The sequence below is a fragment of the Pseudorca crassidens genome, chromosome 3 (genome assembly GCF_039906515.1).
Source record: "Pseudorca crassidens isolate mPseCra1 chromosome 3, mPseCra1.hap1, whole genome shotgun sequence".
Classification (NCBI taxonomy): Eukaryota; Metazoa; Chordata; class Mammalia; order Artiodactyla; family Delphinidae; genus Pseudorca; species Pseudorca crassidens.
In genome coordinates, this window is record NC_090298.1 from 160392611 (window position 1) to 160409180 (window position 16570).

Here is a 16570-nt window from a genome sequence, read left to right on the forward strand (position 1 = left end):
ACTCTTGAAAATTTCTGCCTTGATGGAGGGACAATATACAGAGAAACATGGTGATCTTCATCATAATTAATAGATGTAGCACACTGGAAAGAGAAGCAAACTTGTAGTCCCTCCGACCTGGGTTCAAACCCTGGCTCTGCCTCCTGCCAGGTGTGTGACCTTGGCAAGTCCCTTCTCCCCTTGGGCCTCGGCTTCTTTATCTAAATAAATGGGTGCCTATTATACATGTGTTGGCAGGACTGTCTGTCTGCACCATCTGAGTGTGGGCTGCTTGGGGGTCTGTGTTGGCCTCATGGAAGTTTGATGAATGAGTTATAAGTCCTCATCCGGGATCTAATGAATGGAATTGAAGAGTCTGCAAAGTGTTTTTCAAGCCTCCAGATGTTCTGGGTCCTTCCAGAAACCAGAATGCGGGGGCTGTCAGGTGCCCCTGTTTCAAAGAGAGGGGCTGTAAGGATCAGAGAGGGATCGGGACGTGCCTGTGGCCACACAGTAAGGTAGGACTCAAAGCCAAGTCCCAGATTCCTTTTTCTTTCCACTACACTGTGAGGGGATACTATATGTTCTTAGGACTCATATCTCTGGAGACGAGTGACCCCTTCATTACACAGGACAGTCATGGGGTAGAGGATGGATGAGGGCTTCAGTTGAAGCCCGGGAAGGAATTGAGAAGTACTTACAACACTGGCTGCTGGGGACAGGAAGAGGCTTGTCTTGTTCATCCTGGAATGAATACTGAGGGGGAGGGAAGGAGAGAGGGTGTGTCTCAGGGGGATGCCAGAAGCCAGGGGATCAAGATGGTCCTCTGTTCTGTTCTATCCTGACTTCCCCCGCCTCCTAAATCCTCTCCCTCTGGAGGAGAAGTATACAGACGTCCACAGAGAAAGAAAGAGGGAGAGAGAGACACAAACACAGACCATGAGAAACAGATACAAAAAGAAAAAGAGACACAGATGAGGGAAAGAAACAGAGGAAAGAGAGAGGAAACACTGACGCAGGGAGCTGAAGAAAGGTGATGAGAACTCAGGTTGGACAAACATTGCTAACATGTGAGTGTTGCCCCTTTGCCCTCCACCTCCCACTAAAGGGTGTTCTAGCCTTGCCTGCTATTTCTTCCCTGCCCTCACCTTTTGAAGATTGTCTTCAGGGCCACACTGGGTCTTTGAACTGTGAAAATATAGAGTGTAGAAGAAGGGGGATGGCATGGAAGAACAGAGGTACAGAGGCTAGGGCTGGGAGTGGGGGAGGAGAACTTTTAAGAAAGCCTGAAAGTGTGACTCAAGGAGTTGAGGGGTGAGGGGCAGAAAGGGGGTGTAAGAACTGTTACAGGGCCTCTATATCTCCTTGATGGTATTTGGTAAATACACAACTTGACTCGATTGAAATTGTCGTGTCATTGGTGGACCGTATGTTCCTTGATGCCATCATTGGTTCGAGACTGGACCACATGGGTCAGTGATTTAGTCAGGTTACAAAGAGTTAGAGACACAGACACAGGGAAAGACAAGTGGAAAGAGAAACAGAGACAGAGAATGGAGGACAGGGGAGACACGGAGAGAGAGGGCGAGAGAGAGAGAGAGAGAGAGAGAGAGAGAGAGAGAGAGAGAGGAAGAAAAGAGCCCCCATGCCAACGCTCACCTCATCCTGGTCCCGCATGGCATTCAGCTGCTCCAGCTTCTTGGCCCAGTAACGTGCCTCCTCCTCAGGGATGTCTGGAAGCAGAGACCTGGCTGTGAGCCTGGAAGCCCCTCCCTGCCCCTCAGCCTCCAGCCAGTGCATGCTGCAGGCCTATGGGGCTGGTCTCCAGTGGGCGGGGGAGAGGAAGGGAGGAGGGGGTGGCACCCCTGACAACCCCCCGCCACACACACACCCAGAACTGCCTTGGGAATGGGTGGTGGATGGGAGAGGAGCTGCATCCTAGCATTACCAGGACGGGGACATCATGGGTTCTTGGAAGGATGATGTGGGAGAACTGAGCTGCTTCCAGGAAAGGTAAAGAGGCCTCTCTGTGTCTCTGCCTTTGTTGATCTCTACATGTCTCTCTCTCTCTCTCCTCTCTCTCTCTCTCTCTCTCTCTCTCTCTCCATTTCTCTGTCTCTGTCTTTCTGCCTTTGTCTGTGTCTTCTCCACATCCAGCTCACCTCTGCAGCTTAAGACCTCACCAAGGACCAGCTAAGACAGCTCAGACCTGAGCCCCGTCGGTTGAAAAGCACTTGCAGCCCACTGGTGGCCTGCAGGAGCTGGACTGTACTCTGCGTGCGGCAGGCGTACATCTCTGCTGACTTGCTGTAGCCCAGGAGACTCTCCTCTTGGGAGGGGGAACCTCATCCTCAGAATAAAGTGTTGTCTGGACCCAGCTAGACCTGACCCTTCTCCTGGGGCTGGGTGAGGGTCCCACCCCTCCCAAGCCCCCGCCACACTCACCTAAGGGCAGTTCAAAGCGAGTGTCAAGGAGGATGCGGTGGAAGGTGGGGTCCTTAGTGCCGCAGATCTCACTGTCCGCCATGATGACCTGAGAGTCCAGGGTCAGCCACTCTCCGGGGCCCTCCTGGGGTGTGGGTTGGGTAACAGGGGTTAGGGTTCTGGGTGAGGTGTGGCGGGTAACGTATCTGCTGCACACTGACCAACAGGCTCCCTATTCTCAAAGGAAATGTCTCCCTCACCCCATCTTACCCTTACCCCAAGAGCAAGGGCCATGTCCCCACTTTAGATGAGGAAACCAAGACTCAGAGAAGGAAGGTCTCAATCCAGGGCAACATGGTGGGTCCAGAGAGCCCAGAAGCAAGGACCCAGAGAGAGAGACCTGTAGGGTCAGGTAGGGGCGGTCCCAGCCTTGCACAGCACTCCTCATCCCTAACGAGGGGTTATGGGGCCCCGACTTCAGATAAAAGGCATGATCCTCCCACCATTCAGGGAGGATACCCGCTGAGTGAATGAACCAGTCCCCCTTGGTTCAGGGAAATGAGCCCTTGAGCAGGTGGGGTCCACTCTGAACCTCAGTTTCTTCATCTCTGAAATGAGAATGATGCTCTGCAGAATCTTCCTTCTGCAGCCCCAGGGAAAGGCTGGCAGTGATGGGGGAGTAGTCCAGGGTCCCTTGCATAAGTCATGGTCATCCCAGGTGACTAGGCCTTCCTCACACTTGGAGGGTCACTGAGGAAATTTTGGGTCAGCCACAAGCCTTCCTTTTGGACTCGCCTGGACTATTGCGCCTCTTTCCTCCATCTCCATTTATTCATTAAAAAATAAGCCCTACCTGGTGCCTGCTCTAAGCTTGATCCACATTGGGCAATGCCTGAGAAGCCCACAGTCACAGGAGATAGAGCCTGACACAGACACCCGCAACACCATGAAGTCAGGGCCAGGCCAGAAGGAGGGAGGGGATGTGAGGAATCCAGGCGGAAATTAAGGAGGGCTTCCTGGAGGAGAGGGCATGGGAGCTGGGCTTAAGGGTGATGGAAAGGAGGACACTTGAAACCCAGGGAACAGCATATGTGAAAGTTCAGAAGCTATCCCTGGGCCCTGTGAGGAGTGTAGGTTGAGGTGTGGGGGAAATAAGGCTGGCAAAGTGGGTTGGTGCCATCTGGAAGGCCTCCCAAGGGTGATGGGCAGGGAGGGCAGGATTGGATCTTAGATGCCAAGTGGAGAGGGTGAAATTTAAGGCCAGGAGGTTAGAGAGGAGGCCAAGGTTATTTTCTTTGGGACTGGCGTAAACTCCCTGATGCCCATCTGGGCACAAAGTGCCAGTTGCTTGCAATATCCCTTCTCCTTTCTTCCATAGGGATGCATTTCTAGCTGGACCCAGGGCTATGCAGCTTAAGACTACATTTTCCAGACTCCCTTGCAGGTAGGTGGTGCCACATGACAGTTCTGGTCGATGAAAGCCAGCTTCCAGTTTGGGCCCTTAATTAGGAGTACAAACCCCTTCCCTTGTTATCTTTCCCTCCCCTGACTGGAATGCAGATGTAATGGTAATCCTTGAGCAGCTATCTTGGGCCATGAGGTGGAAGCCACATGAGGAGAAAGGCAGAGCGACAAGATGGAAGGAGTTTAAACCCTGTCGACTGGAGCTGCCACTGCAGCCCTGGATGTCTACATGAACATTGTCAGGGGATGGAGATAGATGTCCATCTTGTTTAGACCACTGGCCTCTGGGCCCCTCCCAGGCACTCCTATCCAACCCTCATCCCACCACTCACTTCGTTGGACTGGCGGATGGTCCGCAGAGGGATCCACACAGTGCCCACCATCGTGTCCCAGATGAGACCCTTGTTCCATACCTCCACCGTCAGCCCCAAATCCAGGCGGTTAATTTCGCTGTGGAGAGAGGTAATGAAGACTCAGAAAAGTCAGTTCACTCGCCTTTGGACACATGACCAACTAGAATTCAAACCCAGGCCTGGGTGAGTCCTAGTCAGGAAGATAACACAGTAGTTCTTGTTTTACAGAGGGGAAACTGAGACCAAAGGACTAAGTTACATGCTCAGGGTATCACAGCAGAACCAGGATTCCAAGCTGAGAAAGAAGGAATGGGCACAGGTGTCACATGTCTCCCGTAACCCCAAATCACCTGGCCCTTCCTCTAGCCCTCAGACCCTGAGAATGCTGTTTAAGTGAGGAAGAGGCTCAAATGCCCTCCATAGCTCCCTATTACCCCAAGATAAGGGCATTTGTGTTGCCTCCATCCTTCCCAGTGTCATCTCTAACCAATCATATGAGGACACCCTTGAGCATATCAATGATTACACCTCTAAGCACTTTCCCTGCAGACTCCATCCTGGAAATATGCAGATTTGGTAGTAAACCTTGGTGAATGTCCAATTCACTGAATCTACCAATTTACCAAAGGTTTATCTTAAGGAATGTTCTTGAATGTATCTGTTGACCGTGACCTGGTCATTCAGTAACTGGCTTTAGGGGGAGTTGGGGACCACTCTGTCCTGCCCCCTTCACATTTTCCTAGAATTGTAGAGCCAGTTCCTTTCTTCCTTCCCCAAGTGCTCCTCTGCTCCAGAATCCCAGTTCTGGATTCCCTCATGGCCTCCACTAGTGACAGTCCCCAGCCAGGCTCTGCTCAGGGGTTGAGGGCTGCCTGGGTCCAAATCCCAGCTCTGCTATGTACAGGCTGTATGACACTGAGCAGGTGGCTTTGTCCTCTGGTCCTCTGCTTCCTCTGGTCCTCTGCTTCCTCATCTGTAAAATGAGGATTATGTTAGCACCCTCCCTCCCAGGGTTATAAGCAAAATTGATTTAATCAAAGCCTTAGAAGAAGGCATGGCACATGTTGGCCATCATCAGAGTAGGTGGGATGTAATAGGAGTCCCTGAGTAGCTCCAGGTTGAGGGGAGGGTCCAGGTCATGAATTCATTCAGCTATTAGACAAATATTTATCGAGCACCTATTGTGTGCCAGGCTCTGTGCTTGGCATGGCAATCACAGTGGGGACAGAGACCAATAGGGCCTTACCCACGTGGAGCTCAAAGTCCAGGGGAAGGGGCCAGAAAGGTGTCAAAAATCACACAAATAAATAGAATAACAATTGGTGACAAGGCCTGAAATTACTGTTCAGTTGCAGCTTGAGGGTGGTGGTCAGGGAAGACTTCCCTGAGGAGGTGACACAGCTGAGACCCAAAGGACAGAGGGAGTCAGCTGGGATGGGGAGAGAGGGGGAAAGAAGAACAAGAGCAAAGGTCCTGGAGCAGGAACAAGCTGGACATGTTGGAGGAACAGTGCAGAGGTGGGTGTATCTGGGGCAGGTGAGACAGGAGAGATGAAGCAAGATACTGGTGTGAGGTCCCAGGGGCCGGGCCTTGGGGGGCTGTAGGGACGGATATGGGTTTTGCTCTCAGGTTGATGAGCCACAAGCCCCAGGCAAGTTTGGAGAGTGACCGGATGTGATTTGCAATTTTAAAAATATCCTCCTTGCTGCCTAGAGAACAGATTGCAGGAGGTGGATGGCAGCAGGAGGCCAGGGTGGAGGCTGGCGGGCAGAGAGGACTTGGCTGGTGGCCTCGGAGATAAAGGGAAGCGATTGGATTCGGGAAGTGCTTTGGAGGCAAAGCTGATGGCTGGACGCAAGGCTGAAGGCAGAGCGAAGGGAGTCCCAGACGACACCCGGGTGTCCGGCTGTGCCCTGCAGGACCAGCAAAGTGCCTGGCTGTGCCAGGGGGCGTGGCCATTCAGGTCCAGTCGCTGCAGACTCACAACATGAAATCCTGCTCCCAGCTGGGCTGGCTGCCCCGTACGGCAATGGTCGTGCTCTTGACATTCTGCACCTTCAGGGTCACATATGTATTGAATTTCTCTGTGGCAGTGAGAGAAGAGGTCAGTGCAAGGGCTCAGGGACTCCCCCATACCCCTTCCCAAGCTCTCAATAACACCCCTATGATCCCTCAGGGGCTGTGAGTTCTTGGGCCCACCCCCGGTCCAACACCCTGAGGTGCTTCTGTGCCTCCACTCCCAGACCAGTCCCCAGAGCCCCACCCCCAGCCCCTCAGAGCACTAGGGAGGGGCCTTGGTGCAGGGAGATGTGGAGTTTTGGGATAACTAATCCTGATGCTTAGAAATGACTTCGTCTAATGTCCTTGGACATAGGAAACTTCCTTTGCCTCTCTGAACCTCACTTTTCTCACCTGCAGCCTAATGTAAGTGTCCCCACCCTATCTCTTAGGATCCTGGGAAGCACCATTGGCTCAGGGTGAGCCCCACTCCCACTGGAGTCTTCAGGGGATGGCTGGGAAGACTGCTGGGACCCTAGAGCAAGTCTGACACGCTCTGTGATGCTCAGCAGACAAAGAGCCCAAGTTCCCCGTCCCTGGCTCAGACACCCTCTCCCGTCTCTCCAAGAGACCGACAGACAGACAGATAACACAGGAGAGGACAGGAGTAGAGGCCACTTACCTTGGGCACCATCAAACTTGGCTTTTTTGACTGTGGAGAGAGACAGAGAGAGGGAAGGGAGACGGGGAGAGAGTTGGGGAGGAGAGAAAGAGACACAGAGAGACACATGAAAAGAGAGACATAATGAGAGAGGAGAGAGATACAGAAAGAAACAGAGAGAAGAGAGGCAAAAAGTAGAGAGCAAAAGAGGCCAATAAAGAGACCGAACAGATTTAAAAAACAAAACAAAACAAAATAACAACCACAAAAAAAACCAAGATAAAGACAGAGGCAAAATCAGAGACAGAGGCAAAGACAATGAGAGGAAGAGAAATAGGGAGAGGAGGGAGGCAGGGATGAGAGGGAGAGAGAGAGAAGCCATCAGACAGATAAGCATAGGCAGACCTGGGGTGGAAGGATGTTTGGACCTTGGGAGCAGTCCATGTCCCACCCTCCTCCCCATCAAGCTCCCCTATAGCTCCCTCCCTCCAGTTGTGACTTGACCAAAATTGAACAAGATTCAAAAGAAGAAGCTGGGCAGGTGGCAGGAGAGGCTTCTTACAGGAAGTCCTCCAGGATTGCTTCAGAAGGAGGAGGGGAGTTGGGAAGGAGGAGGTAGGGGAGAAAGGAGAAAACAACAGCCAATGATTCCCATCCCCTTGTTAGACCAGTGAGACTTCTCCACGAATTGTCCAGCTCAGCCTGTCCTCCTGAATGCTTCCAGGGTTTAGAGTCTCATATTCAAAGGGGACTGGGCGAGGTGGGAAAAAACAACCCAGAGAGCTGACTCCATAGTGCACATAGAGATATCCCAGTCCTGGCCAGTAGGTTGCTAGAGCTTGTCCAGCCCAACCTGCCCGTGAAAGGTGCAACCCAAATATACCTCAGGGTTCCACGTGGTCCAGTCTCTTCGTATTTCACATAACCCCCCAACCCCAAGTGATTCAAAGCAATTCCACTCTTTACTAGATTTTCTCACAGGACATTAAACTTTCCCTTTCATTACCTCTCAAACTCTGCATCTGCCCCCAATGCATTTCTCTACCATTACTCTCTACTCCCACCTGAAACCTGCTCCCAAACTGAGACCTCTCGATTTCTATATTTCTTCTCCCTTTAACATTTTCAAATGAATATTTTTGTTTGAGTAGGCAATACACCCACATTTTACAAAATCCAGAGCAACGGAAAGATCATACAATGAAGATAAGGCTTTTTTTACTCCAGCTCTCACTCTCCCTCCTGGATGCGATCAACAGTACCAATTCCTTGTGGTACTAGAGATGCATCGGCAATCATGTGCACATGTGCATTATTTTATTTCCTACACAAATGGTAGCATTCTACACCCTCTGCAGAACCTTTCTTTTTCTCAGTATGTCTTAAAGAGGGTGTGCAAGTAAGTTGAAGGATAAATTCCTAGAATCAGAATTGTGTTTCTATTCTTTCTTCTTTTTTTTTTTGAGAATCCAGTTCAGCCTTTTTCTGGGCAAGTGCCACAGCCTCCTATCTGGGATCCAGCCTCCCATATGGGGTTCATTTCTCTGTCCTCACCACTTGAATTTCTTCCTCAAAAAAGCACCTGAATGGAGCCAGTGAAGAGAGAATTCTCATCAAGGGTGGGGGAAGTAGAGTGCTTCTAAACACTTGTCAGTAAATACTATTTTTTCCTGTTGCAGACAGACTGTGGGGAGGATGAGGTTGGGGGTGGGGATTGATGCCCAGAAGCACTGAGTGAGCTCCCCAGAGTTGCAGAGCAGAAGAGAGAGTGAGTGCCTTCCTATGCCAACACCACCACCACCCCAAGACCCAGATTTTAAATGCAAATGGGTTGGGCACTATGCCCGCCATACCTGGGTTTGGGTTTGGGAGGTAGAATGCAGATAGAGCCCTTGACTGGTCATCGGGAAAGGTGAGCCCTTGTTCAGCATGGAGTCAGGTGGAGCTGGGTTCAGATTATGGTGCTGTGTGACCCTGGGCAAGTGAACCCCCCTCTCTGGGCTTCCATCTCTGTCTCTCTCTCTTTCCCCCACATCCGAAATCAGTCATCGAGTCCTGTCTTCCCACCTTCCCACTCAAGGCACGTGACTGCACATGCAAAAGTCCCTCTCTTGCGGGTGAGGGTCCCTACCCCTGTCCCACATGCCCCCTCTCATAGTCTCAGCCCCACCCAGACCACAGAGAGCTCAGCCACCCAGCCCCTCATCTCTGGGACTGAGTGAGGCTCATGGGCACTTAGGACTGTGTCCAGCAGTAGCTCCAGGCCTCCCTCCTGGGGGACCTCCAGCTTGCAAACCTGATGACTCTGAAGGGGGAGGAGGGTGCAGGGGGAGGGCGGGGAGGGAGAATGATGGGAGAGACACAGAGGCTCAGAAAGGCACATACATGGAGGGACCAACATGAGGAGAGAAAGGAAAAGGAGGGAGGAAGAAGTGAGGGGAGATAAGACATGATAGTCAGAGACACAGAGAGACACACAGATTTTCACTAGGGAGGGCAGGCAGGGAAGATGTTGCAGAGAGGAGAGGCAGGATTGGGAGAGAAAAGCTGGGGGTGGGAACCAGAGGGGAGGTAGGTGCCAGGCCCTGGGAGATCTGAGGGACTCACTGGGGTATGACCGAACCTGGGCCCCACTCTGCAACTCCCTTTCTGTGTCCCTTTTTTATAGACCAGGGGCAGAGCTCAGAGGGGAAGCCAGTTGTCCAAGGTCTGTCGTCCATCCTCTCCTCTAGGGAGGAGGTCTCTCGCTGTCTCCTTCCTTCTGATTCTGTTTCTCTCCACCCCTGTCATCCCCTTGTCACGTCTTTCTGTCTCTCTTCTTCCCTTCCTCCCTCTGCCTCTGTCTTTCCTGTTCCCAGTCCCTTATCTCTCCCCCTTTCCTCCTCCCTAAGTCTCTCTGGGCCAGAGGGTAATGGGCTCAGTTGGGGCCCACAAGCAGTGGGAGATTGCCGGAGAGCTCTAGCTCTAAGAGTGAGCCCCCGGGCCCCTTCAGAGAGTTCAGGGTGAGGACATCAATATATGTTCATCACTGGGGACTCAGAGCGGGGAGGGGCAGACTCAGGGTGGGAGACGGGGCTCAGAGAAGAATGGGGAGTCAGGGAAGGAGCCTCAGAGTAGGAAGCTCATGGCGGGGAATAGGGTGTGCGATAAGGAGGAGGGTGTAGGGGACTAAGGGAAGGGGCCTCGGAGAACTTGGAGGAGGCTCATGACGGGGGAGGGGACTCAGGAAGGGTGGGTGGCCTGAGGGAAGGGGCTCAGGGGATAAGAGGGCTTGGAGGTAGGGGCTTGGGGTGGGGGGCGGATGGGGCTCAGAGAAAGAGCCGAGTCTCTCTCTGCCTCTCTCTTCCCCGTCAGCAAGAGGAACCCGAGTCATTGTCGCCTTCACCGCCGTCATCGTCATCACATCTCCGCCCCGCTGCCTTCCTCTTGCCTGCGGTATCGGGGTCACCAGGGCGGAAGCGCCGCCCCTCCTTCGCGAGCTCCTGGTCACAAGCACGAAGCTATTTATAACGTGGGCGCGGAGGGCGTGAGCGACGCGACCGCGGGGAGTGCTGAGTGGGGGAGGTGCCCACTGACGGGCGGGCAGGAGATACCGCGTCACGCCAGGTCAGCAGACTGCGCGGCCTCCCCGGTCCCCGCCCACCCCCCGCCCCCATCAGCGCTGACTGATTAACGTGGTCGCACAGGCAGTTGTGGCCCAGGGCAGAATGGGTGGAAGTGAGAGCAGGGGCTCATTGGCGCTGCCAGGCTCTGGGCTTCAGTTTCTGCATCTGGGAAATGGGGCAAGGCAAGCCTAGTTGGTCTCACTTTCTTCTCCCCTTTCTCTTCCCTTCTTCTTCCTTCCTCTTCCTCCCTCTCCCCTTTCTTCTTCATTATTATTAACATCAGCATTATTATACTGTTATTACTACTATGATTATCATTACCGTTACTAGTATCATTACTATTTTTATTATTTGGTTGAGTTCGAAGTGTGCTCCTGGCCTGGACGACCCTGGATACTAATTGAGGTAGACTCCAGTCCTTGGGGCATCTGGTCCATAACCTGCCAGTCCTGGGAGTGGGAGTGGGGGAATAGAGAACTCCAGCCATCAGGGGAAGCGGCTGAAAGCCCACCCACAGGACATGCTTATCAGGTGTCAGAAGACACTACAAGTGGTGGAAGGAAAGAATAGAGAATTCAGAAATAGATTCTAGGATGTTTGGTATTTAATATGTGATGTCGATAGCAGACAAGGGCTTTGGGGTAAGGATATTGGTCTCTCTGGCTTTGCATCTGGGAGAGAATAAATGAGGACTCTCATCCTCCATGGACAGAAATAAGCCAGGGCCAGACTGAAGCCTTAGATGTAAAAAACACACCAAGAAACTTGACAGATATTCTGTCTGTGTTGTTTACCAGGTACCACTTAGAACTAGGCCTGGCACATAGTAGTTGCCCATTAAATAGTGTTCACTGAAGGAATGACGTCATTGCCCCCTCCAGCAGCACTACGCGAAGACGGGGTCCCGCGGAGTGGGCGCTGTCCACTGTGCTGAACTCAGCGTCTCCTCCCTGAACTGTCCACGGTGCTGAACTTTTCATCCCTGCCCACGTACCTCCAAAGAGTTGGCACCTCTTTTGCGCCCTATGTATTACTGAGCCCTCCTCAGGCCTGAGAACGCAGTGAGCTCTCAGGAAATGTCCTACACTCACGAACCTCTTTGCAGAAAGCTTTTAGTCCCCACTAATAAAAACACCATCACAGATTTCTCCTGTCTTTGGCTCACACTTATTGACCCTTTCCACAAGCCAGGCATCATGCCAAGTTCTCTGCGTGCCTCATATGACTGGAGAGTTCCAGAAAACCTAGGCAGTGGGCACTATTAGTGTGCCCATTTTACAGATGGACAGACTGAGGAAGGAAGAAGATATGGGACTTTTCCGGACGTGGTGGATTTAGGGATTCAAACCCAGACCTCCTGGACTCAGGATGTCCTGGTTCACACCTCACAGAGGAAGCTCATTGTGTGTGGGAGGCAAGTGAGGTGCAAGATATGGAGGCTAAGATTGCAGCCCTGAAGGTGAATCAGAGCCAGCACTGGAGGCATCCTATGAGGTTGCTGAGAGCAAAGATCAGATGCAGACCCCCCTGGCTGTGTGGTATCAGAAACAGTAAGAGACAGAGGGATTTGTGAAGTCTTCCTGGGAGAGGGGCAGGGGAAAAGCCATGATGAATGGGAGATCGTGATATGTCTGTTTGCTGAGTGGATGAAGAAAAAAGGAGATCTCAGGACAGATTCTCACCCCGTGGTAGGGTCTCCAGGTTCTGGGGGCTGAGGGGAGGTTCGACTTTCACTTTTCACTCCCAGTAGGCTGTGGAGTCAGGCAGCTACACCTCTGGCTCTGTGGCACCAGGCGAGTTGTTGAACCTCCCAGAGCCTCTGTTTTCCTCATCTCTAAAACGAGTTGCTCTGAGGATTAAAGAGGGCAATGGGCATAATAGTCCTCAACAGTGTGCCTATAGAATGCTGGATAGATGGGGCTTGTTGTAGATATTATTATTAGTTGTGCAGTAAACTCACTCTCAAACGCATTTGCTAATTTATATGCAATATTCAGTCATCAAATATTTATGGAACATTTTAAACATTGAGTGGCCTGGCAAAATGTCATGATGCACGTAGGAAAGTCTAGAACCAAATCCCTGCCACCACACTTTTGGGCTTGCTGTGCCCTCCACCTAGAGCATGGTCTCCCTTCTGCTCAGTTCCCCTTCATCTTCTGAGACTCAGGCAAATGGTGATGATGGGAACAGGGTAGGCTTCCCAGAGGAAAAGAGCCATAGAAACGCTCCTCTCCATCTCCCGCAGCCTTTCCCCATCTCTCCCACTCTGACCCCACCAGCATGATGCCAGGAGTAAGGCTTGGTCCCCAGAGCCAGGAACAGTGCCTGACATATAGTGGGTGCTCAATACTTGCTGAGTAAATATATGAATGAATTCACAAAGGAACAAGGTGGTACTTGCTGTTAGCAGCCTCAGAACTCTGCCAAGACTTAGCAAGTGGATTAAGGTGGGGGGGGGCAATGGGGCTCCACATAGATAAAGAGATGAGAGGGGGCAGAGGCAAGGTCTGTACAGGGTGGTCTCCCATGTGTTAGTGCAGGACATGCACACAAGAACTTACATTTTTGTGTTCTTGAATGTGTATTTGCTCGTGTTACCAGTGCAGGCAAGTGAGTGTATATGGGTGTATGTGTGCATGTGTAGAGGGACATGTACTCATGTGCACCATCTGAGTGCAGGTGAGGGTCTGCACGTATGTGCTGGGGAGTGGGGTGTGACTGTATGTGGGACATGCTGTTTGTGTGAGTTTAGGTACGTGCAGGTTTTTGAGTGATACGTTAGGTAGAGACACATGTTGGGGTGTGTGATATGCAGTTGTATAGCCTGTGTATTTTTGTTTACTTGCATACATGTACACACTCATGTGTGCAACATTACTCACCTATTCAAAGTGATTGCTTTGAGTGTCCAGGCAAGTGTTATCATGTGTGTACATATATGGCCTTGGCATTTGATCGTGTGTATACATGTGTTTCTTGGGATTCAGGGCCCTAACAGGTATATATATATATATATATATATACACACACACACACATGCCTGAGGGGTAAGGCATGGGTAGATCTTTAGGCGACATGGCTATTGTGAACATTAATCACACATATCCGTGTGTGTGCATGTGTGCAGACACACATGCCTGTAATGTGGGGACAATGTCTATGGCGCAGGGTGACTGTGTCCAGTATACATGTATGTGTGTGTGTTCACATGGGCATGTGAACCTGTACATGTGTCCGTGAATGTGCAGTCAGAGGCAAGTGGTCTTCATAGAGACTTGGTGAATTCTGAGCATTTCTGTCCACACAAAGCAAGTCTGGGTTTGAACGTACCAGTCCAAGTGTATGCAGCTGTGGGCAATCATGGGTGCCTCCCTGGCTCGGGAGCAGGTATTTCCTCAACTCTAAGGATAAACTCAGATCCAAGAAAAGCCCTCTCAGCCTAGTTGCCTTGCTCCCTCTTCTTTCCCCCTCAGCCCTCAAGGCCTCCCACTCTGGGCATCTCCCCCACACTTCTCAGCATTTCCCTCTCCCCACTTCTCCCCATCTCCCTGCACCCAGCCTCTCCCAGCATCCACTGCTCCCTTTACACCTCAGGGCTCTACCTCCCACCTCATCCCAAGTCTTGCTCTTCCCAGCGACACCCCTCTACTCAGCTGGTGACTCCTTCTCTAGAAGTTCCACAAAATCATCCCACACTCTTCTTCCCCTAGGCCTCCGATTTAGGAAGCCTCACCCCACTTACTGCCTCCGCTTCACACCACCCCTGCAGCCAAGACTCCAGTGTGCATCAGAGTTAAGGGTGAGATTCTAGAAAAGCCCAGCTCCGAAGACGGGGGTGAGGAGCAGAGGAGAGCAAGCTTGGAGGAGTCAGCCAGCAGCCCACATGCCCCCTCCTCCAGTGCTATCCCCTCCCAAGTGTTAGGCAGCTCAGAGAATGGGGAGGGGCCAGGAGGGGGGTTGGACGTTCACTTCCCCCTACCCTTGGGCCTAGTCTGTGAGGGCTTCATGGGGGTCCACTCCACCTCCTGACTCCCCTAATTCCCTAGGCTAGGGGCTGAATGAGTTGACTTTTGATCTTACTGGCCATTCTCCCACCATCAGCCCCGACCGTTGGGAACGAGCTCAAGGAAAGGAGGCTCCTGTCCCTTTAAGAACACCCGCGTCCACGCCGGCCCAGCCCCGCGCGAGCAGCACACGGGAAGCCACCGCGGCGGGGAGCGGGCGGGCGGGGCTGGGTTTGTGAATGGAGAGGCACAGGAGGAGGGGGGAGGGGGAGGGGCAGTGGGGGAGGTTCCGGGCTCCTGGGCCTGCCCACCCGGGTCCAGGAGGAGGCTGGGGTTCATCTCTCTCTCTCTCTCTCTCTCTCTCCCAATTTTTCTCTCTCTTTCACACACACACACACACACACACACACACACACACACACACACACAAACAGCACACTCCCGGCTGCCTGAGGTCTCCCTAAGCCTGCCTTCTCAGGCTTGGCGGATACACCCCTTCTCCCACCCCAGGCCTTCTTGAAAGGAATAGAGGCGAAAGGGGTGGACCCCAACCCTTAAAACCCAAGGTTGAGACCTCTATAAACCTTGAGCCCTGTTTCACCACCACCCCTACCGCCAAGGTTTCCTGCTAAGAACTCAGAATTGCCCCAGTCGCCTTGGTCCAGGTGGGCTGGCTTCTCCCCCAACCCTGCCTCAGGGGTGAAGGGGGGGGCAGTCATGCCCCTCCCGAGTCTCTTTCCCTCCACCCACCCCAACGCAGAAGGTGGGCCTGGGCGTGGGCCTCGATGCAGATGGCGTTCTGGCCCCAAAATAGCTCCACCCCACCTCTCTTTTCCTCCCTCCAGCGCAAAGTGGGTGAGGTGAGGATGGGTCGTGAGGGGTGCAGGGTGGTACTGCACTTCCAAAGGGTCGGCTCCCTGCGGAGAAGGCCGGATTTGCATGCGGAGGGGCCAGAGAGGGCGGGGAGGGGGAGGCCCTCGGGCGACTGCCCCAGCCTCCACTAGAGAAGGCAAAGAGTTAACCGGAAAAGTGCCCCCAGACCCCCCAATCACAGCCCTCTCATAATGCTGGAAGGGGTCTCCCCCACCCCAGTCCTCTCCGCTCCCAGGGTGAGGGATACCTAGAGCTCACGGTAGTCCTAATGACCAAGCCCCTCTACCCAGATCTTACACGCTCAGGGCTTGGAGACCGCTCCCCCTCCACTCCTCTCCGAATTCCGAGCCCTGCCTGCAGCCCAGCTCACAGCCCAAGACTCCTTCCAAGCACCCTGCAGGATTCATTTGAACTACCCAGCCCGGCTCCTTCCACACGAACCCGCTAATAACCTGTTCTACACAGACGACCCAATCTAGACCGTTTCCAAATGGAACCTCAGACCCCTGCCCGCGTCCACACGGGCCTCCGCGTTCAGCCGTGTCCACACGACCCCAGTAGCGGCAACCAGGACCCCCTTAGAGCCCAGCTGCATCTACACTGATCACCCTCTCAGGCGCCCTGACGCGTCTACAAGGGCTACCCCCTCAAAACCCAGCCGCGTGTACTCGGGTCACCCCATCAGGAGCCCAGCCGCATCCACACGGACCCCGAGCCCAGTCCTGGTCCACATCGGTTCCCCGCCCTGCAGCCTCGCCTCTTACCTCCAACGCATAGTAGAGACATGTCTCCAGAGTCGCCGGCGGGCCGGCTCTGTCAGGTCGGCCTTAGCTGCCGCTGGGTTGGGGCATGGCGGGGGCTGCAGCCCGCGCTCAGCTCACGCCGGGGCCCGGCCTCCGCCGCCTGCCATCTTGGTTCAGCACCGGGGGCGCGGACAGCTCCTGACGTGGTGCTGATGCGGGGCTGGTGGGCGGAGCCTGATGGGGCGCGGGTGCTGCAAGCTCTGGGGTGAGGGTGGGGTTTAAAGGGCAGGAGCCGGGTGGGAGCTGAGGGCAGCCATCACGCAGGTTCCCTTCTGGTTCTGCGTGTTTTCGTCTCTCCTTTAGCTCTCAATCTTGAGTCGTTTGCTGTCTCTCTGCTCTCCCTGAGTATCTCTATTCCTCTGTCGCTATGTCTCGTTCTCTTTGCCTCTGTTTCTCTGTCTCT

The 16570-nt window shown here is 53.2% G+C and overlaps 1 protein-coding gene across 1 annotated transcript in view; it reads right to left on the reverse strand.

Moving 5' to 3' along the window:
- Positions 1-16309, reverse strand: part of UNC13A (unc-13 homolog A) — a 67186-nt gene extending 50877 nt beyond the window's left edge. Inside the window, exons 1-7 of the mRNA XM_067733185.1 lie at positions 16129-16309; positions 6901-6930; positions 6205-6304; positions 4200-4317; positions 2425-2548; positions 1639-1712; positions 681-735 (exon numbers count right to left, since the gene is read on the reverse strand). Coding sequence (XP_067589286.1) covers positions 681-735; positions 1639-1712; positions 2425-2548; positions 4200-4317; positions 6205-6304; positions 6901-6930; positions 16129-16150 — 523 coding nt within the window. The 5' untranslated portion in view covers positions 16151-16309. The remainder of the gene's footprint in view (positions 1-680; positions 736-1638; positions 1713-2424; positions 2549-4199; positions 4318-6204; positions 6305-6900; positions 6931-16128) is intronic.
- Between the last annotated feature and the right edge of the window lie 261 nt (positions 16310-16570).